The sequence below is a fragment of the Xenopus laevis genome, chromosome 6S (assembly GCF_017654675.1).
Source record: "Xenopus laevis strain J_2021 chromosome 6S, Xenopus_laevis_v10.1, whole genome shotgun sequence".
In the NCBI taxonomy this organism is placed as follows: domain Eukaryota; kingdom Metazoa; phylum Chordata; class Amphibia; order Anura; family Pipidae; genus Xenopus; species Xenopus laevis.
In genome coordinates this window covers 72,894,405-72,919,876 of record NC_054382.1, presented here as the reverse complement: position 1 = coordinate 72,919,876, position 25,472 = coordinate 72,894,405, and the positions used below count along the sequence as shown (strand labels likewise).

Sequence of the window (25,472 nt, the reverse complement as noted above, 5' to 3'; positions counted from 1 at the left end):
TAGTGCTGCTCCAGCAGACGTCTGCGCTGAAATCCGTTTTTCAAAAGAGCAAATAGATTTTTTTTAGATTTAATTTTGAAATCTGACATGGGGCTAGACTAATGCGGGGTCCACTTTTCGTGAATGATTTACATCCATAAAAGCTTTGTTAGCATTCTGTTCCATGGAAAATATGACTTAAATATTGATTTATGAGAATAAAAATGCATATTGTTCAATTTAAACATCTATTTATTATGTAACCTTAATGTAATAAATACCAGAATGAAAAGCATGAAATAGGAGGTTAATTTAGACAAGCTGTTTGTTGACCGTGTCTTGAGATCTACCGATCATGAGCTAAAGGTCTACTGGTAGATTCTGATCTACCTTTTGAACACCCCTGGGCTAGACATAGTCAGTTTCCCAGCTGCTCTCAGTCTTGTGACTTGTGCTCTGATAAACTTCAGTCACTCTTTACTGCTGCACTGCATGTTGGAGTGATATCACCCTGTCCCCTCCCCCCCCCAGCAGCCTAACAGAACAATGGGAAGGTAACCAGATAGCAGCTCCCTGACACAAGATAGCTGCCTGGTAGATCTAAGAACAGCACCCAATAGAAAAATCCAGGTCCCACTGAGACACATTCTTACATTGAGTAGGAGAAACAACAGCCTGCCAGACAACAGTTCCATCCTAAAATGCTGAGTGATATCACCCCCCTTCTCCCACCCAGCAGAACAATGTTGGAAGGTAACCAGATAACAGCTCCCTGGTAGAGATAAGAACAGCGCTCAATAATAAAAATCCATGACCCACTGCGACACCTTCAGTTACACTAGTAGGAGTAGGAGAAACAATAGCCTGTCAGAAATCAGTTCCATCCTGAGGTGCTGGCTCTTTCTGAACGCACATGACCAGATAAAATGACTTGTGCTGGCTGCCTACACACCAATATTACAACAAAAATAATAAAACACTTTTTGGGTCAGAAATGAAATTTTACATGGTGGAGTGAATTGTTTGCAGTGGAAACGGATTTAGAAATAAAGACTACAACATAAAAATCATGACAGAATCTCTTTAGATTCTAAAGGCCCTGGGATGTCCAGATGTTGCTGAACTACCATTCCCAGCATGCTGTAATTTTTGCTGGTAGATCCAAGGCAAAAAAATGAGCTAGAGGAGCTTCTGCTCCTCTTTTTTCCCCATTTGCAGATTTCCCTGGAGCAGTTTGTACTGGAAGGTGATCAGGTAGTTTTTCACAATAGAGTTCACTGATCTTTAATACTGGGAAGTAACTTTGCCAGGCAAATGCCCGTGCTATATATTTCCTTCTTCCTTATAGCAAGTAGCTATGGGTGCCTGTGTCCAGACTTCCGCAGGCAGAGTTGGGGCAGAGGGAGCAGTTTCTGCCAGGTTGCTGCTGGCTGCTCAGCAGGGAAGATCCAGGCATTGAGTTATTGCTCCTCACAGCCTCTTGCACTGACAAGTTGGGGAGGGGGAGGAAGGGGGGGTTGGAGATCGCCTGCAGATACATTAGTAGCTAATAACGCTTGTTCCTGTACAGCAGAGAATCACTAGTATATCTCTGTGGGACACGGCAAGGGAATGTCATACAAGGTAACAGTGAGCCAGCGCTGTAACACCTCCAAGCATGTCTCCCTCAGTACCCAGTCTGTGTGTGTGTCTGTGAGGTGGGACTACTGGGGTCATGGAGAGGGCATGGGCTGCACCCACCATAACAGGGCCCTCTGGCAGGGCAGAATATATAAAATTGGAAGTCATCAGGCACAGTTTGGGCCACTGCCAGCACCTGGGTGTGAGATATCTGAATACTGATATGCAGACATATACTGTATGTATACGAGGCAATCATGCAAGTCCCTCACACACACAGTGAATATCATGTGGGGAATAGAGATGATAGGTCTCATTTATGTCCACAAGTGCAGTTGTGGTCCCCGCAATCTGTTGCATGTAAAACTACTTTCATTAAATGTACTAAGTTGCATCAAAATGTAATCCTTAGACTTCCTATACTGTATGTGCACTCGGTGCTGTTCAGTCCTCCCTGCTTTCTGAACTGAGTGCTTCTGTCTATGTACACCTGGAACTACCGTCACCTCCTGACCAGCCAGTAGCTCCAGGACTCCAACAGAGCTCCCAATCAATAGGTACAACTAAATAAGTGGGTGCAGACATCACTCGCACACCGTACACAATGCCAGACAGACTTCTGTGTAAGATTTGTGAAAAAATGTGTGCAAACCAGTGGTATTCCTATATGAAGCATGTCTGGGGCAAAAGAACAAGGTGTCACAGAAAGTGGCACATGGGCAGCAACATTTAGTTGGAATTGCCACTGTCCAGGTATTATCAGATACCTCAGCATCAGTCCCTTACTGGCACATGGGGGGCTGCCACACATCAAGAGCATTGCCCCCTTCTGACCACAGTGACGCTGAAATTGTTTCAAAAAAATGCATCACTGTAGGAAAAAAAACACTCAGAATCACACTTTCGGATGTAAATGAGCCCTGATGCATTGGTAGGTATTTGCGCTTGCACGCACAGCATTGGACTGGGAGGGCCCAGGGCCCACAGCCTCAGGGGCCCCCCACACCAGCCCCCAGGCCCCCCAGCCATAAAGACCTCCGCCATCACACCCAACCCCCCCCCACATCCTACCGTGCATACTGTATGTATATGTATTGCCAATTTGATGATATCGCTGTGAGCTTCCCAGTAGAATTTGTCAGCCATACTTTTGTACGATTGCTGTGATGGGCAGGACATCGGCTGGTTTATTCTCTTTGCTGCTTCTTTTTATCTGAATGGTTAGTGGCAAGTCGGGAAACGGCACTGATAGATCGTTCGTACGATATTCTGCTCGTCTATGGCTAGCTTTGTGTAAAGGAGGCAGCTACACAATCCTTCTTATATGTTAGTGAGTATCAGTCTTTTCATCATTATTCATATGCAGCTTTCACTTGTGTATGTGTCTTGTGTATATATGGATGTGTCCATCATCTCTTATCCATAGATCTTTGGCCCAGATTATCTAGATCTCTATATTTCCTCAGCAATATTCATTTCTTAAAACAATGAATCTTTCCACTTTGAAAAACAGTAGTTTTTTTTTTTTGTATCGGTTTGTATTTTGGAAACGCATATTACAGGTATGGGACCTGTTATACAGAATGCTCGGGACCTTGGGGTTTTCAGATATGGGGAGCAACCAGACTGCTGAAATTGAAAACTGGAAAGCTGCTGAATAAAAATCTAAATATCGTAAAAACAAATAAAAAATGAAAACCAGTTCCAGCTTGTCTCAGAAGCTCTACCATACATAGGGGACTTTTTATTAAACCTTCATTTTTTTTCTCATCAAGTTTTAAAGAGGAAAATTTAGAATTTTTAGAAGGAACAAAAAAATCAATTTTTTTTCGAGATTTATTTTCTGGCTGGTTGATGCTGCTTTTCATTTGATAATCCAATGAAGAGTTTTCAGGGCAATAATTTTAAAATGTCACACAATTCGAATAGAGGGGTGATTTTGTCAACTTTTTCTCGTACCAATTTTTTCAATAAGTGTTATTGATAAATCGAGGGGCTTGGGGTTTGGTTGAATATGTAGAAGTTTTATTAAATACCCCCTTAAAGTTTATTTGAAGGTAAACAGCCAGTTTACACATTAATTTAACCAAATAGGATTGTTTTATCTCCAATAAGGATTAATTATATCTTACTTAGGATCAAGTACAAGGTAATGTATTATTACAGAGAAAAGGGAAATAATTTGATTAAAATGGGGGGCGGCCTTTCTGTAATTCAGAGCTTTCTGAATAAGGACAAGCACTGCTTTTTCTATAGGGATAGGGAATGAGCATGAAATAGTCTGAGGGGCCAATTCATTAACTTCGAGTGAAGGATTCGAAGTAAAAAAAAAGTGTTTTTTTGGCTACTTCGACCATCGAATGGGGCTACTTCGACCATGACTTCGAATCGAATGATTCGAACTAAAAATCGTTCGACTATTCGACCATTCGATAGTCGAAGTACTGTCTCTTTAAGAAAAAACTTCGACCCCCTAGTTCGCCACCTAAAAGCTACCGAACCCAATGTTAGCCTATGGGGAAGGTGCCCATAGGCTTGGCTAAGTTTTTTTGGTCGAAAGGATAATCCTTCGATCGTTGGATTGAAATCCTTCGAATCGTTTGATCGAACGATTATTCCTTTGATCGTTCAATCGCAGTATTTGTGCAAAATCCTTCGACTTTGATATTCGAAGTCGAAGGAATTTCATTCCCAGTCGAATATCGAGGGTTAATTAACCCTCGATATTCGACCCTTGATGAATTTGCCCCTAAATGTTTAGAAGCAAGAGAGCCCACTGACACCTGGACCTGCGAGAGTTTTCCTGGTATCCTCCTGGGCCAGTCCGACATATATGAATAAGTGCAGGACAATTGCAGTAGAAATCTCTCTGTGCCATAGGCCTTACTCCAAAAAGCTGGATTTCAAGTTATCTCCCAGATTTTCAACATGTTCAAAAAGCACTAATATTCACCGCAGTTGTTTAAAGCGTACTGTATATTTATCACATTTATATGCAGATATCATATCATCCATGGCCTTTATAACCAGGAGTGAAACCCTGTGAATGCTGGGGGACCAGGAGAAATAGGGGTTCAGTGGGATACTGACTGATGAGTAGTTTCAGTACATGGTCAAAAAATACGTCCCACTCATAATACAACTTATAGGTATGCCACTACTTATAACCTTATCCAGAATGCTGGGGACCTGAGGTTTTCTGGATAAGGGATCTTTCTGTATCTCCATATTTTAAGTGTACTATAAAATAGTATAAAAAAGTACAAAGCAATGTTATAGAGAAAAAGGAAATCATTTTTAAAAAGTTGAATTATTTGATCAAAATGGAGTCTATGGTAGATGGTCTTCCCGTGATTTGGAGCTCTCTGGATAGCAGGTCTCCAGATACCGGATCCCATAACCGTATATAAGTGCTGACAGTATAACTCAGACAGCTGGACACCAAGGCGAAACAGCCTTAAGACAATGGAATGTTGCCCTTCCAAAACATTAAGGGCAGAGGGCACACGGGCAGATTCGGGGAGATTTAGTCGCCTGGCGACTAACCGCCTCTTCTGCTGGGTGACAATCCCCTTAAACTGCCTTCCGCCTGCTATAATGAGAAAACGCCAGCGCAATGGCACTCGCAGCAATTCGATTTCTGAAGTTGCCTTCTGAGGAAACTTCGCAAAGCTTTAGAAATCGAATCGCCGCGAGTGCATTGGCGCAGGCGATTCTTCATTTTAGCAGGCGGAAAGCAGTTCGGGGGATTGTCGCCCCCCAGAAGAGGTGATTAGTTGCCAGGCGACTAAATCTCCCCGAATCTGCCCGTGTGCCCTCTGCCCTTAGAGGCACATTTATCAAAGGTCGAATTTCGAATTCATGCGAGTTTTCAAAAACTCCCCTAAACCCCCATAAATTCGACCAATCGAAATGTATTCATTTTTAAAACTCGGATGAATTGAATCGACCAGAAAACTTGAACTGAATTCGATTCTAATTTAAAAAACTCCAAGTACTTAGTTCTTAAAGGGCCAGAGTATGATAAATCTCGGAAATCAAATTAAATTTTTTTTTTTATAAACTTGAATCAAAATTGAATAACTTCCTAGTCGGATTTGAGAGTTTTGACCATTAAAAAATTTCAAAAATTTGAATTTTCAATTCCACCCTTGATAAGTGTTGTTTCATTGTTTCCCAGTCTTCTAAACTCTACAATTTCCCTCAGTAAGTAAACATGTACCATAGGCAAATGTAAACATTCCGGCAGTGAGATATATGCTGCTACATCAGGCAATGTTTGCCTTATCCCATGGCCAAAATGTAGGGAGCGTCTGGAGTCAGCGGCCAATAGCTGTACATTACTTGGTGTGGTACACTCACTCATAAATAAAGTAACATGTAATCAAGTATTTGATTAGCAAAATGAAATCATATCTAATTATGTATTTGGCACTTAATGACTGTATTTTATGATGCCTCAGTCAAGCTGTCATATAATAGCAGTTCTTAAACTTCTCTTCCAGGGTTTGCATTCTAATATGGGCTAAAGGTAAGTGGCCATGCAGCAAAAGGTGTGCCACTCACAGTCTGCAAATGAAATGAAGCCTGTGTGTGCACCTGTGTGTAGAGAATACAAGGTGTTGTGTGTCTCATGTTTGGGACCACATGATCCATCAGTCCAGGCATCTGTTTTCCATTAGTTGGAACAGTACTGACCTAAGGCCCTGCAGCACTTTTACCAAGGTGTCCTCTGAGGACATACTCTCCTCAGCCCAGGTGTTCCTAAATGGAAGTCCAGGACACAGAATTCCCCTGTACGACTCTGCATCATGATCCCACGGCCAAGAACCACACAAAGGAACCTCTTTTCTCCAGAGCTCCAGTCCCACTCACTGCAAATGAAAGTGCTTACAAAAATCATTCTTTTATGGCCTAAACTGAAGGGATATGCTGATCATTTAAAGTGATCACATAATTAACCTTTTTACAATAATACTATTTCATGTTTTGAGCAAGCTTTGGCTTTGTTATTTGTAGAAATTCAAATGTCAGTCCTTCTGTTTTTTTTATGCCTTAGTTGAGCTTTCTTAGGATTTACGCTCATTGTAAAGATCAGCCGCAGGCATCCCAAGCAGCAGTGTTGGAAATGTTAATCCTGGTTAGACTTGCGGTATATAGTGTAAATCTACAAATCACATAGCGAGGCAGGGCTGCTGTTATTTGCAAAAAAAAAGGTACAAAAACATCTCCAAAATGTGATTCTTCTATTCAAGCATAAAATAAAGTAAATCTGTTTTTTCCCCATTATTGCCAATTTATTTCTGACCTGTTGTTGTTCGGAATGATACATCATCTGGTCAAAACTAAGGCCTGTAAGATTGAACATTTATTCCCTTTAAAATAATATTTTAAAATATTTTCTTCCCAAATATATACAATTATATTATTTAGTGCATGATATGGGTAGTGGGTTCCCTTCTGCAAGCTGAGCTGCATATGAACTGAACACAGCTGTGACAGGCAGAAGGCATTGCTATTCCTCAGTGCTGCCTGAGCTATAAAGCCCTGATAGGAGGGATACGCAATATGTTTATTTGCAGTGAAGGGAGCAGAACCTTTTGTTTACACTGACCTGCAAAATTCATTGTACCTTTTTAGGGACAATGTAAGCAAACAAAGTATATCAATATAATTTTAATATTAAGCAGTGATATGGCCATTTCTAGCCCCAGTGAGTGGCTCCAGTTCAGGAAATAGGATTTTTATTTAAAGCTAAGGGGATCATTGCAATATCACTGGCAAATTTGTCCATTGTGTGGGTAAAGGGAAATGTAAATTCAGGTGAAATAAAATATAACCCTACTCCCCCATCATAAAAATCCTGAGGTTTTCCCATGAACACACTCCTGAAAGTAAAAAAACATTGGCAAACCCTAATTATATCTTAATATTTGATTAGGAACAGTATTTGTAAATACACAAATTACCAGATAACGCTTCTGTCCTACTATTACCTGCAGTCAAAGCCCCCTCCCCCATTATATATTCTGGCACTTGATGAAAGGAACAAGCTCAGCCCCTGAGCCAATTTTCCTGACAGCCTGGAAAGAGTTAAATAAAATAATAAATGTGCAGCTAGTGATCCTTGAGGATTCCCCAGTTCTACTTTTAGTAAATCAGCTCCTGAAATTCGTATTCCTTAATTGCCTTTACAGCAACTTCCCCCGAGCAAGAATGATTTAGTGGTACAGGTGAGTCACATGAGGTGTAGGCAGAGGTGCCAAAATCAATAATTGTTTTGTGTACCTTCTTTATAGCTGTTTACCCTTACAGTTAAGTATGGCTTCTTAAGGGACTGCGTGTTTTGACTTCAGCAAATACACATAATAACATCTGGTTTTCTATTTCATCCTGGTTTGTCCTGGCCTCAAGGTAAGGCATGAATGGAAGCAAAGTGGGAAAGTCATGGCAGACTCCAGACCATGGTCTTATTGACCTCTGTATAACCCGGGTGCCCTGGCAAGAAAGAGCAATGCCATTTATTAAGCTTACAGTTGGTAGGTATAGACTTTCTGCCTTCTTGGGAGCTGCTTCAAGATCCTGTGGCTAATTATAGTAAGGAGAAACAGGAAGGCCCATGAATGGCGCTATTCTGCAGGAACTCAAACCTGGGGATAGAGGAGCCTTTTGTCACCTACTCCTGGACTGGACTTAGATGCTGCTTTCAAGCCAACCTTAATCTTCTGTGCGTATATATCTAAAGCAGAAACTCTGTTTGAAAGAAGGCTTTATTGCCTAAGAGCTTAGGCTAAATAGTGCAAAATGGAGAGCATGAAAAGATTTTCCATTGGCTTCTTTTTAACCCCTTCATGAAGTCCAGAGGGCTTTCTCTCACATTTACCGATTTCTGACTTCTTAGCTACTGATGATGCATGTACTTTGATTTCAATTCATTGAGAGGAAAACAAATGACTTTTTTTTTTTGCTTTGGCAGAAATGCAATTTATTAAGAAAAAAGAAAGCCTATGAAAGAGCTAGAAAATCACAAGGTCCATTGGCATGCCAGCACCGCTTAATAATTATAGAACATCTTCAGCATCCACCGGCACATTATGGGCAAACAAACAAAAAGGCAAGTTGGGGAAAAGGACACCATACATAATGCCATGTTTCCAGTATGAACAGGATTAAATATTCATTGAGGGAGGTCAGACCTTCCATACACCGTTCTCTTGAGCATTTGTGATTACTTAAGGTCCAAAGGTTTATCAGGCTGCTGTGTCGTATCTATGTAATGCTTAGGCATTGGGATTGGTCTCCATCAGTTTGATATCAGCTTCTACCATCTCTTTAACCAGTTCCTGCAGGAAAATAAAGGCACATCCCCTGGTCATAAAAGCCCTTTGTAACATTCATAGCAAGAAATGGAGAAGGGGGAGGCAGAAATGAGTTCGAGCCGACTCTTAGTTTGTTCATATTTTGTTCAGGACCCTCAAAAACCCCGAACAGACCTTTACAAGTCCCGCAGAAAGCAGAGAAGAATGCGTTAGCAGTGACGAAACCATTATGGTCACAGAAAACGCCAAGGGACTCACAAAGAACAGGCACACAGAAAGCAGATTTTGTTCTATGTGAAACTTCACATAATAAGTTGTAAAAGCTGAACTCCATAAAACTTTTAGTTGAGTAATAAATTAATGTCAGAGAACATAATATAAATTATATGTATTCACACACAAACAATACACTCGTGTGCATAGTTATGTGTGTGTAACATTTCTGTGCAGTATATAAAAAAATATTTAAGCTTTTCTCCCCTTGAAAAAAGCAGTAAAAACATATGTATGTAACAAGGTCAGAGGAAGCAAAAGGGCATGGCAAGTGATTAGGGGAAAAAACAAGGCTGAGGATTCAGGGGTCGGTAAAACTTTAAAATGGATAGTGGGCTTTACCTTCCATAAATTGTTACATTATACAGAAAGAATATGCCTTTGGGGTTAAAAACTGGTTTGTAGAATTGGGGTACAGGTATCATATAAAAGCAAACTAGGTTACAGGGGTATAACAATAGTGGCAACACACCCAGAGCCTGATGGGAGTCAGTAGAGGGCCTTGTGGGGGCTCAGTTAAATTTTCAATAAATGTCTGCATGATAACTCATCTTGCACAAGATTTGGTGGAACCTAAAATGATTCTCCAGCGAGGCCCAGTTTTTCCACTGCTAGAGTGAGCACAAAATGTGATGGATCACAATTAGGATCCGAAAAGTTATGTAGACTTTTAAAAGTCAATTTGTTTTTGAAAGTCACTATATCAGTGACAAAATCTTTTGGGCTTCAGCATTGTTGATATGGCCTGAAATGTCTAATCTGCTGTTGAACTCCTTGATGGTTAAGGGATTGTTATCCAGCATCAAATAGAGAAGAGCTGGTTTTAAACCCATTCAAAACATGAACCTATCTACTTTCTGAATGTGTGTTTTGGTGAGTTTGTAAACATTAGTCCAAGACTACAGTAGCCAATAGAAAGATATTCTGAAATGGCAATATCAGTAAAATAAGGGCCACCCCCTGGGATTGTATGATTCACAGTGCACACAAACAAACTATACTTCTTAGGTCACATGAGCCAATTAACAGACAGTTCTGTCTTTTGCTTCCATGCTTCTTCCTGTTACAGTTAGAGTTGCAGTATTTCTGGTCAGGTGATCTCTGAGGCAGCACAGAGACCATAAAAAATGGTTCAAGACAAGAGATGTGAAAGGGCAAGATTTACTTATATATATTCCAGTTTGGTAAGATTCTTTTTTTAATATGCCACTTAATTTGATTTAAACTATTTCTTGCTCAAGTATTCATTTATAGTTTTCCTTTACGAGATTGTCTATTTCTCAACCCTATTAGGCTGAGCTGGGTTAGTCTGTGCAGTCACTTCAGTGTGCTTTTAACACCATACATGTGCCAATGTTACACCTGACAGCAGATGCTTTGGATCGGTTGTTAACACCAATCACTTTAGTCTGGTACATTCCCGAATATTTAGCAAATTCAAAAGCAAAGTGAAAACCAGCCACACTAGCCAATGTATGCACAAACACCATGGATATGGGGGTGTAAGGAAATACTCACATCAAATGAGACTTTTGGTATCCAGCCCAGCTTATTCTTTGCTTTGCTGCAGTCACCTTGTAGAAAGTCCTAGAAGAAGAAGGGAAAGTGACATGCATTACTATATGCACTGGAAAACCTGAAAGAGAGGGTACTACTGAACGTAATGAAGCCAAACAAACAAAAAATCATAAGAACAAATAAATAGTTCTCAATGTGTGCAAACTTTGTAAACCATGTATTATCAGACTTTCTTTACCTTGAGATTAGTGTATTTCTTAATGAGTATGTCTGCTATACAGCTGCTGTGCAACAAGGATTACAGATTCCATATTGTGAAGTTTTTTTTTGGGGGGGGGGGTTGTCATATTTTTTGTATTGGTTCAGAGTTTCTCCCTAGCTAAAGGGCAGCATATTTTTTTATAAAAACATTAAATTCTAGAAACTGGAAATGAGGGTAGATCTTCAGAACAGTGGAAGCTCAGTGGACTTTCCATTCTAAACATGACATTGGAACGTTTATGTATCTGTATTTCCTGGTCTCGTTGGTGCAGTCTAGCCTGGTGCCCAGGTGAATCAGTCCAATACAACAGAATAGAACATACATATTGGGGCAATTCAATGGCAACATACTCCCTTCTGTACATTTTGTCATATTGCTACATTTTTGGGGGGCACAATAAACACTAAGGGGGGAATTCACAAAAGTGTTGGTAAAATAAGTAACACAGAAGTGGCGGTCAACAAATTTGAACGGCAGTTGTTACCATCTCTGAATGTCTCGTAAGTCCGACAATTTTCTAAAATTTTGTATAGCTTTTCGTCGGACAGACGTCATTTTACCGAGTGTTTTCAAGACAATTTGACAGACATTTTCATTTTGGAGAACCTAATGCGTCGGAAACATTATCGGCACAACAAAAGAGTTTACAAGCAATTCATAAAAATGTTGGGAAAAGTGGTGCGGGAAAAACCACGTCCACTCTTAACGACACTTTTTCCAAAGTGTCGTACATGTCAGAAAATTGGGGGGTAAATGCTCTGTGAATTTGTCGGCTGTTACTACGACACTTTCTACAACATTTAAAAGACATTCCGTTCCCAACACTTTTGTGAATTCCCCCCTAAATGTATATATTGTTGGTAAATTGTTTCCTTTGTAACCAGCACATTCCTATCCAAAAAAAACGAATAATAATAAATTTCAAATAAAACCCAGGATTCAATAGTACACAAATTCCTTTGGCTCATTTCTCATTAGTAGATGCAATCCCACCCATTAATAAAACAGAAGTACACATCTCGGAGCGACATGGGAAAGTTTATTAGAAGCAGTGAGGAAAAGTGAAAAGGGGGCTTGGTAATCAAATGGAATGGGTGTAATTTACATCTATCCTCGTAGCTGCTGCTGTCCTTTTCAGTGAAGCAGTGAGCTTGTGCCTCAGTTAATCCATGTTCCTATAATGAAAAGCACCTTTGGGGGCCTTTTAGAGCTGCAATTTGTCCTAAACAATGAAATCACACTAAGCCTGGAGGCAGCACTGGTGGGACCGTGTTCCTATTAGGGTGAAAGGTAATGTCAGGGCTAGGCCTCCTGCAACTGATTACTCAACAACTCCTATCATCCCTAACCACAAATCTCTGTGTGCCGTTGCTCCAAACCTAAACACACGCATACCACTCAGTCTACATGAAATTACTTTGGTTACAGTTCATGGTCTGCATTTATCTACTGAACAGACAGATAAATCTGCTCACATTTGTATTTCTTCTGTGCCTCAACCACATTTAGTAAAAACAGTAGAGGCGCATGTGAAATTTAATTGTGCAGCGCACTGGTCAGGTTACTGCATGGCCTGCTTTGAATTACTCTGTTGTTTTGTTGAAAGAGAAAACGAAATCACAAAGCAAACATAATAACAAAATGAAATGCCCAGCTTTAAATAAAAACACGTGGCCCTAAAGGCAATTTTGCATGTGCCAAAGGTCAGGGCTCCGTGTATAACCAGTTCATTGCTGGACTGACTGCTCCACAGTTCCACGTACCAGTCTGACACCACATGCAACACCCGCAGAGATCTTACTCTGTTCTATAAATACATTTCCTCATCTACACACAAACCACATGGATGGCTGTATAGAAAGCTTAACACAACTATCTTCTGTTGTGCACAAATAACCTTTTACAATCACAATTCCTCTCCTTTGTGCATGTGGTATTTTTATTATATCCAAACACAAAGTATCTGTGGGTACATTTCACAAGTGGATTTTTTTGTTTAAAAATCCCTGTTTCTCTTTCTATATATTTTTTATGCATGCCCACAGATTTGCCTGAGCAGATGTGGCCTATAAAGTATAAGGCCTTCTTTATATGGGTGACTGAATAAGAGCTCTAGTATCAGTTATACATAACAAGAAACACATTTCCTTTATACCATCCTATCGTACACTGTGTTTTTTCCACCAGGGTATTTCCACTGGGAAATGCCTAAAACCACCCATGCTGCCTCCCTAGTGACTTATGATAGTGTCAGGCAGTTTCCATTAAAGTTAAGGATAGGCATCACGTATAGACAAGTGACTAAATGGCACTTGGATTTTGTATTTATTCTAGGCTGCTGTTTTTGTGATGCTAATAGCAAATTGCAAAGGCACAGAGCTACTAGTAGTAGCAACTTGTCACAGGTCCAAAATAGACAGTGATAACTGGCTTTGCTAAGACACTGTGGAGGTTAATTAATATTATTCAAATCTGAAAATATCAATTTTTTTTCTGAAATATACTCCGACCAAAGCCACACGGGTTATTTCCCCTTATTTATCAATACATTTTCCAAAAAAAATTGTAGTATGGATTTTCCATCTGAAAACCACAAAATCTTCACATTACTGAACGAAACCCAGCTGCAGATCAGGATATCTTCGGGACTTCTATCATTGATATACAACCTCAGCAGGTCGGAGATGTCGGAGATGCCGGATTTTCGGTTTCCGACTTTTTCCATCCTCAGGGTATAATAAATGGTGAAAAATTTGGATTTTATAGTAAAAAAATGTGAGTTTTTCGAGTTTTTGGCATTCGGACTTAAATGTGTGTGTTTTAGCACAGGCAATTTTCTGTATTGTCTATGGAACGGTATTTTGTAGCCACAACACGTAGTTGCTACAAGTAGCAGTTACATTGTGGCTACAAAACACTGTACATTTGTGCTACTCATTTGCTTGGATCAGTATTTATAGGAGCATAATTAAGGCAAATCTCTGAAGCTAAAATGTGCCAGAACTTTTCTGTAAAACTGAGCACATATAGGCACTATATAAGTATATATGGATATCTGAAGGAAGATACATTCTGACAAAAATGTTCACCTAAAAAAAATTCTTTCAAGGATCTACAGAGACACGACAATAAAATAAAAGTGTGCATCACCAATAAAAACCTAGCAATACACAAAGGGCAAATTGTGTAGTTCAAAAATGTTATTAAAACAAAATGATGTTTAAACTCTTGAGAAAAATGTAAAGCATTTGAAAGTAAATAGCCAGTTTCCTGTGGACTGCTCTTGGGTGTGAGAGCTGCATTCACTTTCCACTGTTTAGGTGAAAGATATGGGCTGAAATGTATTTGGCCCAAGTCAGTAACTGCCTCTGAGACTGCCACACACAGTAAGGGGAGGGGGACGTTACAAGTAAAAAGTTATTTTGTTTACATTTAGAACATCTTAAGTAGGAGAGATACAGAAATACAGAATTTATCAGCAAATTAAAGGGAAAATATACCCCCTTTTTGCCATAAGCTCATTCAGTTGGGGTTATATAAATACAAATGTATTTTTTTTTTTCTACACAAACATACCTGATTCCACAGATTGAAAGGAAACCACATAAGAATAATCTTCCAAACCCCCTTAGGCTCACAGTGTAATGCAACCCCTCACTCACCAGTAACGTAAGATGCAGTTTTCCGTGTGCCTTCACATTGGGCCACCTGCACCTCAGGTAGTTACTCCCCTGTCGCTCACCTTGTTCCTTAGAGATGAATTCACCTTGAAATGAAAGATTCTGGGTGGTGCTCTGGAAAGCAGAGGGACTTCACAACCCAGAATCCATCACTTCACAATCATTTGTGAGCCTAAGGGGAGGGGAGACGTGTCCTTCCATAGCCATTCATCATGGAATCAAGTATATCTATGTAAAAAATATATATTTTTTTATTTTTTTGGTAGTTCAGATAGTGTTTATGCACATTTTTTAATCCATACAATTCAACTCCTATTGTGACACTACAAGCTGTATTAGGATGCTGCTTAATTCATGTACCTCTCTGTCCAATCAAATCATGCAACTTTCACAAGCTAAAGCTGGCCATAGACGTGAAGATTTTAGCCTTTTATCCGACGAGCAATTGGACGTCCCAATCATCCGAACTGCCACTAACTACTCTAAATAGTAAGATAACAAAATCAGATGATGTTCTGCCCATTACAGCAATTGTACAAAAGTTATGTCTGGCAAATAGCAGTGACAGTCACCCATTGATATTGTAAGATAGGCAGTACATGCAGAGAAATTATCGTTTCCCGACAGAAATCTTCTAACCTGTCCAATTGACTTAACGACCAATCGTCAATCAGTTAAAGGATATTTATTGCTCTTGTATATTATTATACAATAGCATCCAACAACACTGTCCGGTTTACTTTACACGGTAGTAGTATGCTTAGAAAATTAATGTAATGATAAGACCCATAGATGGATAACATGATTTGCCCAGTGTTAAAGGACAAGGAAAGTTAAACTAAAGAAGTAGCTAGAAATGTTGCACATTATGTTTTGGGCTTCTGTACCAGCCCAAGGCAACCACAGCCGTTTAGCAGTAAAGGTCTGTGTCTCCAAAGATGCCCCAGTAGCTCCCCATTTTCTTTTCTGCTCATTCACTGCACATGCTCTGTGCTGCTGTCAGTTACAGAGCTTAGGGACCCACTCACAATATACAGTACACATAAAATAGAAATGTCACAATATAAGGCTGATTAGTAATTAATAGAGATAATTACTACATGGCATCACAGAAAGAAGTGCAACTAGCACCACAATTTAATAATCAGACCTAGAGCATCATTTTATATTACAGGCCAAACTAATCTTCTGCTTGATAATTTGTGACAACCCCTAATCTTAGCTTCTCAACAGCTGCTCAGAGCCCATTAAGCATGTGAGTGTCGCAGACACTTTCCAAGATGGTGACCCCCTGTGACAAGTTTGAAGTCCTGGATCATTGCTGCTATTGAGAAGCTGGAACTTTAGGCTGGTGCAATAAATTCAGTATATAAAACATCGCAGTTTTAGCCATATTCATTTTTGGGGTTTAGTTCTCTAACTAGCATTGGGGTAAAAATTGGAAGAGATAAAAGATATATAATATAGATAATATTTTCAGAATGGTATGTACTGCTTTTTACACCAACCAGGATTAGGGAAACTATTTCATTTTTTGAGCCCCAAGAAGAAGTTATTAATCTCAGATCCCAGCCTGGACATGCCATTTGTATAATTCTTACTAAACTTTGCTTAGTTTCCCTGAACATACTTTAGTGCTGGTGTTCCTTTTACACAGGATAGTAAGACTTGGGAAGATTACATTGTTTGGTTGACAAGTCAGACACTTGATAATCAGACATATTGGAGGTGTGTTTTTGAAGTTTCCTTTCTATGAAGAAACAAGTTCAGACAAAGTTAAAACCAGATTTATTTGCCGTCTTCCCAATACTCCAACAAAAGGTATTTCAATGACGGAGATGAAAAGAGTAAAGCATAGGCTTATTTCTTTGTCTAATAATGTCATCACTGCAGCACATGTATAGCCTGAGAGATCTTATTGGGAAAGTACAGCCTTAAATAGGTTCACATTCACACCCTGCCATGCCTGTATCAAGCCTCACAAGCTGATTTTCTGTTAAGAAAGGTATGATGAAAATCATGAAAGCTAGCAGTGAGTTATACGGACTGTAGAGTTCAGCTGGCAAGGAAATGCAGTTTGTAGCTAAATTAACACAGAGGAAATACGACAAACCAGGTCAGGGGGCAGTTGTGTGTTGAGTTTTATGATGGCAGTTTATGTATGGCTAAAGAGTTTAAGTTTATGTATGGCTGAAGAGTTAACGTTTATGTATGGCTGAAGAGTTAAAGGGGTTCTTAACCTCTGAGTTAATTTTCAGTATGATGTACAGAATGATATTCTGAGGCAATTTGCAATTGGTTTTAGCTTTTTATTGTTTGTGGTTTTTGAGTTATCTTGATTTTTATTCAGCAATCTGGTTGCCAGGGCCCAAATCACCCTAGAAACCATGCATTTATTTGAATTACAGACTGGAATATGAATAGGAGAGGGCATGAATAAGAAGAGGAGTAATAAAAAGTAGCAACAACAATACATTTGTAGAATTACAGAGCATTTGTTTTTAGATGGGGTCAGTGACCCCCATTTGAAAGCTGGATAGAGTCAGAACAAGTAAATAATTAAAAAACTATATCAAATAAACAATGAAGGCCAATTGAAAAGTTGCTTAGAATTGGCCATTCTATAACATATTAAAAGTTAACTTAAAGGCAAACCACCCCTTTAATATTTTGCAAAGCTGATGCAGTAGCTTCTGGTTTTAAAGGGCCAGTAATTCCAGCAAAGGAAGGGCATTATATACAGTGAAGACTCTGCTTCGCTTCTGTAATATACTTTTGCTTCACAATTTATAAAATTGCACATATACCGGTACATACTGTAAAAGCTAAATTTATGTAAAATCTTAAATAAAATTATATATATGTGTATGTATATAGTTTTTTTTTGACCTATGGTATTTAGGTCCACTTTAAAGGGGAAAAAGTTGTAGAACATAGGCTGGTATTGTAGGGGCCTAGTAAGGATCACAGCTCACACAAGGGATGCCGAGACTTGACACACAATGCTTCTCTGAAAAATACCAATGTTAGAATATTTACTTCCATGAATAAATAACTGGAACTTAAACTATGTAGGACTGACTCCCATAAATGAGTCAATCATTGGGGCCTACTAGCAATGAGAGGCAATGAATTAACTTTGCAGTAAATATATTTTTAATGGTTTTCATCATTGGCTAGGTTTTATTTTACGGGTCTATAAACATTGCTTGATTTTGATTAACGATGGTTACCTTTGTCTTGGCTAAACTGGATAACTTATCCATAGCACTTTCCATGGTCCTGTTTATTGTAACACGCATTATAAAGAATACATTGTATTGACCTTGAATACATCTAAACCAATTCATTCCATTCCATTACCTGACATAGAAATTGATGGCAGAACTTAGATGTTCTAAAATTAACGTGTAATACATTTAACTACACCCTGTAAAGGACAAGACGAGAGTCTCACAGATGCCCCTCCAGAAAGTTTCCTTTTCCAATATTGCCCATAACTCTTAAGGGCCATTTATGATTGGCCAAGCTTTAATGCTCAGGCAAACATAAAGGAAATCACGGAGAGATTCATGCTGAAAGAATCTCGGAAATTTTCATTAGTTTGTAACAAAGTATAACTTTGGCACCTTATAGATGACTACGTTTTTCTTCGTTAGAAAAGCCCAGTTGGGCAAACTTGCAACTATCAACAAGGTACAGTGGTGTGAAAAACTATTTGCCCCCTTCCTGATTTCTTATTCTTTTGCATGTTTGTCACACAAAATGTTTCTGATCATCAAACACATTTAACTATTAATCAAAGATTAGTCAAAGATAACACAAGTAAACACAAAATGCAGTTTTTAAATGAGGGTTTTTATTATTTAGGGAGAAAAGAAATCCAAACCTGTGTGAAAAAGTAATTGCCTCCTGAACCTAATAACTGGTTGGGCCACCCTTAGCAGCAATAACTGCAATCAAGCGTTTGCAATAACTTGCAACGAGTCTTTTACAGCGCTCTGGAGGAATTTTGGCCCACTCATCTTTGCAGAATTGTTGTAATTCAGCTTTATTTGAGGGTTTTCTAGCATGAACCGCCTTTTTAAGGTCATGCCACAACATCTCAATAGGATTCAGGTCAGGACTTTGACTAGGCCACTCCAAAGTCTTCATTTTGTTTTTCTTCAGCCATTCAGAGGTGGATTTGCTGGTGTGTTTTGGGTCATTGTCCTGCTGCAGCACCCAAGATCGCTTCAGCTTGAGTTGACGAACAGATGGCCGGACATTCTCCTTCAGGATTTTTTGGTAGACAGTAGAATTCATGGTTCCATCTATCACAGCAAGTCTTCCAGGTCCTGAAGCAGCAAAACAACCCCAGACCATCACACTACCACCACCATATTTTACTGTTGGTATGATGTTCTTTTTCTGAAATGCTGTGTTACTTTTACGCCAGATGTAACGGGACGCGCACCTTCCAAAAAGTTCAACTTTTGTCTCGTCGGTCCACAAGGTATTTTCCCAAAAGTCTTGGCAATCATTGAGATGTTTTTTAGCAAAATTGAGACGAGCCTTAATGTTCTTTTTGCTTAAAAGTGGTTTGCGCCTTGGAAATCTGCCATGCAGGCCGTTTTTGCCCAGTCTCTTTCTTATGGTGGAGTCGTGAACACTGACCTTAATTGAGGCAAGTGAGGCCTGCAGTTCTTTAGATGTTGTCCTGGGGTCTTTTGTGGCCTCTCGGATGAGTTGTCTCTGCGCTCTTGGGGTAATTTTGGTCGGCCGGCCACTCCTGGGAAGGTTCACCACTGTTCCATGTTTTTGCCATTTGTGGATAATGGCTCTCACTGTGGTTCGCTGGAGTCCCAAAGCTTTAGAAATGGCTTTATAACCTTTGAAATTGAACTCAGGTGTGATAAACCACAGTTAAGTTATTTTTTAACAAGGGGGGCAATCATTTTTTCACACAGGCCCATGTAAATTTGGAGTTTTTTTTCTCCCTTAATAACGTAAACCTTCATTTAAAAACTGCATTTTGTGTTCAATTATGTTATCTTTGACTAATAGTTAACGGTTTTTGATGAGCATAAACATTTAAGTGTGGCAAACATGCAAAAGAATAAGAAATCAGGAAGGGGGCAAATAGTTTTTCACACCACTGTATTTTTGGCACGTGATTAGTAAACTCACATGGGGTTTCATTACAGATTTCTCTTACCCAAAAGTACAAGCAGTCTGAAATACCCCCCATAATATTTCTTGCCTGACTAGAGATGGAACTTGAATAAGTCTGCCTCCATATATGTATATTTATTTGTCTCCCCAACAAGAAGCCCTTCTGATGCCCTTCCCTAAAACTGTCCCTGCTCACAATCAGTACGGAGACCCTATCAATTAGATGGCATCTTATGCTTCAGAATAAAAACTTAAATATCAAAATATGTAAGAATATGAAGACCACTTGCAAAGTTGCTTAGATTACTTTCCCTGGCAACACAGTAATTGTTTAGGTCGATCTACTCTTCTGTGGCTCTTTATTTGAACAGGCCCTGCTGATACCTGCACAGTGTGGCAGAATATATTTTGCTAATGCACTACAAAGCTAGTAATACACCAAATATACAACACAAAGAGCTGAAGAAAACAAGACCCTGCTCTTTCAGCATTCCTAGAAACGGAAAACAGTGAAACAGCCAAGGTATCAAGGGAATGAAAGAATGTTCAGGGATTTCGATCTTAGTATAAACTTGTGGTAAATTCAGCATGAATAGTCAAATGCGATGGAGAATATACATGCATAAGGCAACTGCTTCAACAGTTTATATGTATAAAAAATGTCTTTCTCAGTCCCGTTTAAGGGAGAGAGAAAAAAAGAAGAAGATAGGCATTTCCGTTTCTAGAGAAGTTTGAAAAATATTCTTATCTGATCAGCGAAAGCAAATCTTCAATTTCATTATGCGCTGGCATGGAAACAAAAATTGCACGCTAGACTATTGAAAACCAGGGGGCCACTTGCAGAACTTCTGGTGTGCCCCATCAGGATATCAGCACAAATGAAATCAGAAACCAGGTTTGTGTTTTAATGATAAGGGCTGATAAGAGACAAGAAGAAAACAGCAAGCTGTCTGGTCTGGTCAGGAAGTCAGGAATCAGGGGCATTGTCCGTCAGCGGGGGCCAAGAGAATTCCGTCAGTGCTCAAACAATGCTCCAGCTCAACCTCAGGAAAATTGAGTCAGTCAGCACTGGCCCTGACAAGCACACTGACACTGGAGATAAAGTGGTAAATGGAGGAAAGTAGAGGGAGCTGGCCCCTGCACTGCATGCTTCCCCTGCCAGTGCTTCATCACTCTGTAGGGTGTAATGCTGAGTTAATCAGCACAAGCTCACAATGAAGGCAGCAATCAGGCCACAGTTTGGTTCTTAGAGTTATGCTGTTTTTGAGAGCTTTGCAAACACCAGCCCCACCATGACATTATATATTAACAGTGCCATTCAAGAGAAGAGCTAATTGGTGATGACGCACCCCTATGCAAATTCCTAAATACCACAGCTGTATGGGACTATTTGAAACTCAAGCAACAGCAATGGTTGGGTCAATATATGGTGAAACTGCCTGTCAAAGCTTTCTGCCCATGTTGATGCCCAGCTTTGCCCTCCTCAAATAGCACAACAAGTTTCCCTTAACATCTCCAGCATGGACAAAAGTGATCATGAAGGCACAGAGGAACTGCCATATTGTCCTAAAATTTCTGATAATTTTCTGTTAAATAGTCCGACCAAATCGGCACGGATTCTCACGTATTATCAATACATTTTTCTGAAAATTTCTCGTGCAGGAAAAAATTTTGAAAAAATTTGAATCGTACAAATTTTTTGGGATTTGATGGCCAAAAACTTTTTTTGTACAGGTATTTTTTCCCTACATACATTTCGCGAAAAAGCACGAAACCCAGCGCAGATCAGGATATCTTCGGGACTTCTACATGAACTCAGCAGGTCTGACTTGGAGTTCTTTTTTATTCGGACCTTTAATAAATTTCAAAAAATTTGAGGTTTCTTTTTGCCACTAGAATCTTTTAACCCCATAAATGTCATGATTTAAGAAAATACCATGTGTTGTGTTTATATTGCACTTGTCACCTAATTAGGGAATATTTTCCATCTATACAGTTAGCATATCATGACAATTTTTATAATTCCATTTAATATTTATCACTGGGTTTTAGAATATTTTATATTCTGCTACTTCTGTCTATGGGCAATGATAACTAAGAAAAGCAATATGGCAGCTTCCTTTCAAATAGCTAAATGTATGTATAAAGACTGAACATTCAATATACAAAATAAGCTATGCCCTTAAAATGTCCTTTATACTGATGAAAAAAAAAAAAAACAGCTTAATAACGGGCGTCATTTTTAATAAATATGTGAAGTAAATTTTTCCGTGAGACTCAGGCAAGTTTTGCTTTTTATTTTAAGGGCACATAAATTATTTACATCACTTGAAGAGACCTCATTTTATGATTAAAGCTTTGCACAGCAATATGACAGGCGTTTATATTAGGTAAAAGAGCAAAACATATGAAAAGTTTATAGTGAGAGCTATAAGGGCATAAATCAAATGAATGAACGGCCCCTGCAGGTCACCTGAAGTTTGAATCCAGGTATATATATATATCAGCACAGGGCACGGAATAGGCTGTCACGTATAATGGCAACTACAAGTGTGGCATCTCTTATCTTGAAAACCAGTTATACAGAGCTCCAAAATCCAGGAAGGACATTTCCCATAGAATCCATTTGAATTGTTTTTTTTATTTGCTGTCTCCTTAATAATAAAACAGTACTTAAGGGCAACTGTATAAATCCATACTGGTTGCAAAACAATCCTATTGGGCTCAAGCTATGGTGATCTAAATTAAGAAAAGGTCCCTTATCCTGTCAACCACAAGTCCCAAGCATTCTGGATAACAGATCCTATACCTGTAATAAGAGAAATGACCACCCTGGGATACTATAAAATATGCAGGGCTTATGTTTTTCATAAATACAGTGTTGATGGGAAGGATTTTGTTTTCTTTTTAACAGATGTTATAATAATGTTAGCATAAATAACATAAATCATGTAATATTGCCAATTCTGTTTAAAAGGGGTTGTTCACTAGTTATTAGATAGAAATTAAGACTTTTTTTCAAGGACTTGGAATATGAACCCCTTTAGTGATCGTATTTGTGTCTTCCCACTCTTTCCAAGTAGAGTAGATTACACCTTCCTGAGCAAGATACAGTTGAAGAAAGGGAAAATGGCTTCATTCTACAGATGAACTGCAAACTGAATAAAATACACTGTACATATAGCGATATATAAATCTATATGATGCAGAAGTTACTTTCTGGTATTGTCTATAGCAGTGATCCCCAACCAGTAGCTCGTGAGCAACATGTTGCTCTCCAAACCCTATGGATTTTGCTCTCAGTGGCCCCAGAGCAGGTGATTATTTTTAATTTCAGGCTTGGGTTGTATAAAAACCAGGTGCACTGTCAAACTAATGTAGGTTGACAATCCACATAAGGGTTACCAAATGGCCAATCACAGCACTTCTCTGGCACCCAAAGAACATATTTCATGATTGTGCTCATGGATTCAAAAGGTTGGGGATCCCTGGTCTATAAGTACACCATGTGTGTGTGTCTGTGTGTGTGTGTATATATATATATATATATATATATATATATATATATATATATATATATATATATATATATATATATATATATAAATATATATATAAACATCTAATAAATTGTCATTTTACGTTCAAGCAAGCCAGTAGAGTTGTATTAAAAAGGGGTTTAATTCAATGACAGCAAGCTCATTTTCCTTAGCAGGCACACTTCCAACCTTTATTTTTTTTCTTGCAGTATGCCCAGTGGAGGAAGTGCAAGCTGTGGCCTTTCACATGACATCATAAAAGTCTAATTTATCACCAGCCACCAAACATCTAGAAAATCATAACATCCTTTCAGGAAAACCATGTGGAAAATAATCAGATTGACTTTGATGAAAGCTTTATTACAAGCTGACACTTTGAACAGTAACCCAGCGTAGGCCCTACCTGCACAGAAAAGCATGGCACTTGTACTTGCAGGTAACACACTCAAGTGAAAGAGAAATAAACGAATATTGCTGACAGGCTGCAGCACAGCAACATAGGGTTTATGGAACAGGTTAAAATATTTTCCCATTTCTTATCTGGATTCTGTCACGGTTTCATTGTTGGCAACAATATAGACATTTCTCAGCCAGGGAGAAAGCGATTCATATTTAATATGTTACACTCAGGAATTAAGTTTTCATTGTTTCTCTACATGTAAGATCATTTGAGAAATAGACTTTCCAAAAGCTCGGCCAATAATTAAACACCTCCCCAGAAGAAATAGACTACTGCCCTAAGGTTTTGATTCTGGTTGTAAAGCTGCCGAAACATGGTTATGGAGTGACGGTATGCTAGAAATTATTTAGTAGTGGGTGTAATATACCAGGTATTACCTAAAGCAATGAAATGATCAGTATTTTAGACTCACAAGTAGCTGAAAGTTGATTCCTTTGGGTGGGGTTGAACAGGGCTATTTGTCACAGCACACTTGTCATATATATGGATTTCTTTTGGCATGACAACCTTGTTGATGTACTTACAACTGGAAGCCACCTTGGAAAGCTTCTCATGTATTGTCACTTCTAGTGTTTCAGTAAAAAGTCTTAGCTAATCATCCCCTTTCCTTGGAAATGTGTTTCTCTGCAAACAGATTTCCAAAAACATTACCTGTGCCTAGTGCTAAGGCCTGATTTACATATTTTCCTATTGCAATTAAAGACATTACTATAATATCTATTGGCAATTCCCAGTTTCCATTGGTGAATATAAATCACAAATAAACTAGTTAGCACAAACAGGCAACAATGGAATGAAAAGCAGCAGTGGTGACACTTTCATGTAATTCAAAATTAACACAAGGTAAGGTGACAGGGGTCCTTTTGAGGAAACATTTTTAGGGACTAAAGAAACAGTCACAGCAAAAAATGAAAGTGTTTTAAAAGAATGAAAATATAAAGTAGTTTCCCTGTACTGCTAAAACTATTTGCTTCAGAAACTCAATCGTTTACATAAACAAGCGGACGTGTGGTCATGGGGGCAGCCATTTAAAGCTTAAAAAGTATAAAAGGCACAGGATACACAACCGATAACAGATAAGCTCTGTAGCATACAATAGGATTCTTCAGAACATATCTGTTATCAACTGTATATCCTGTGCTTGAATGGCTGCCCCCGTGGCTACACAGCAGAGGTCCCCAAAAATAGATTGCTCACATTTTTTGCCTGTGAGCCACATTCAATTAAAAAAAAAAAAAGAGTTGGGGCAGCACAAGTATGAATAAAAGTTTATGGGGTGCTAAATAAGGGCTGTGATTGGCTATTTGATATCCCCTATGTTGACTGGCAGCCTACAGGAGGCTTTGTTTGCCAGTCCATCTGGTTTTAATGCAAACAAAAGCCTCCAAGCCTGGAATTCAAAAGTAAGCACCTGCTTTGAGGCCACTGGAAGCAACATTCAAGAGGTTGATGGAGCAACATGTTTCTCATGAGCCACTGGTTGGGGATCACTGTTATAAACTATAGTTGCATTTCTAAAGCAAACATACCAGTTTTACCACTGCAGGACAACACTATATTATATTGTCATTCCTTTAAAACGCTTTAATTTTTTGGTGTTACTGTTCCTAAAAACACTCCATGTGCCCCAAGCCTCAAGTATCCAAGTGGTTGTGCAGTTTTAATTCC

At 39.0% G+C, this 25,472-nt stretch overlaps 1 protein-coding gene across 1 annotated transcript in view; it reads right to left on the bottom strand.

Annotated features, from left to right (window-relative positions):
* Positions 1-8,554: 8,554 nt before the first annotated feature.
* gmds.S (GDP-mannose 4,6-dehydratase S homeolog) overlaps positions 8,555-25,472 on the bottom strand; it is a 370,681-nt gene continuing 353,763 nt past the window's right edge. Inside the window, exons 10-11 of the mRNA NM_001092144.1 lie at positions 10,710-10,778; positions 8,555-8,942 (exon numbers count right to left, since the gene is read on the bottom strand). Of these exons, the coding sequence (NP_001085613.1) occupies positions 8,880-8,942; positions 10,710-10,778 (132 nt within the window). The 3' untranslated portion in view covers positions 8,555-8,879. The remainder of the gene's footprint in view (positions 8,943-10,709; positions 10,779-25,472) is intronic.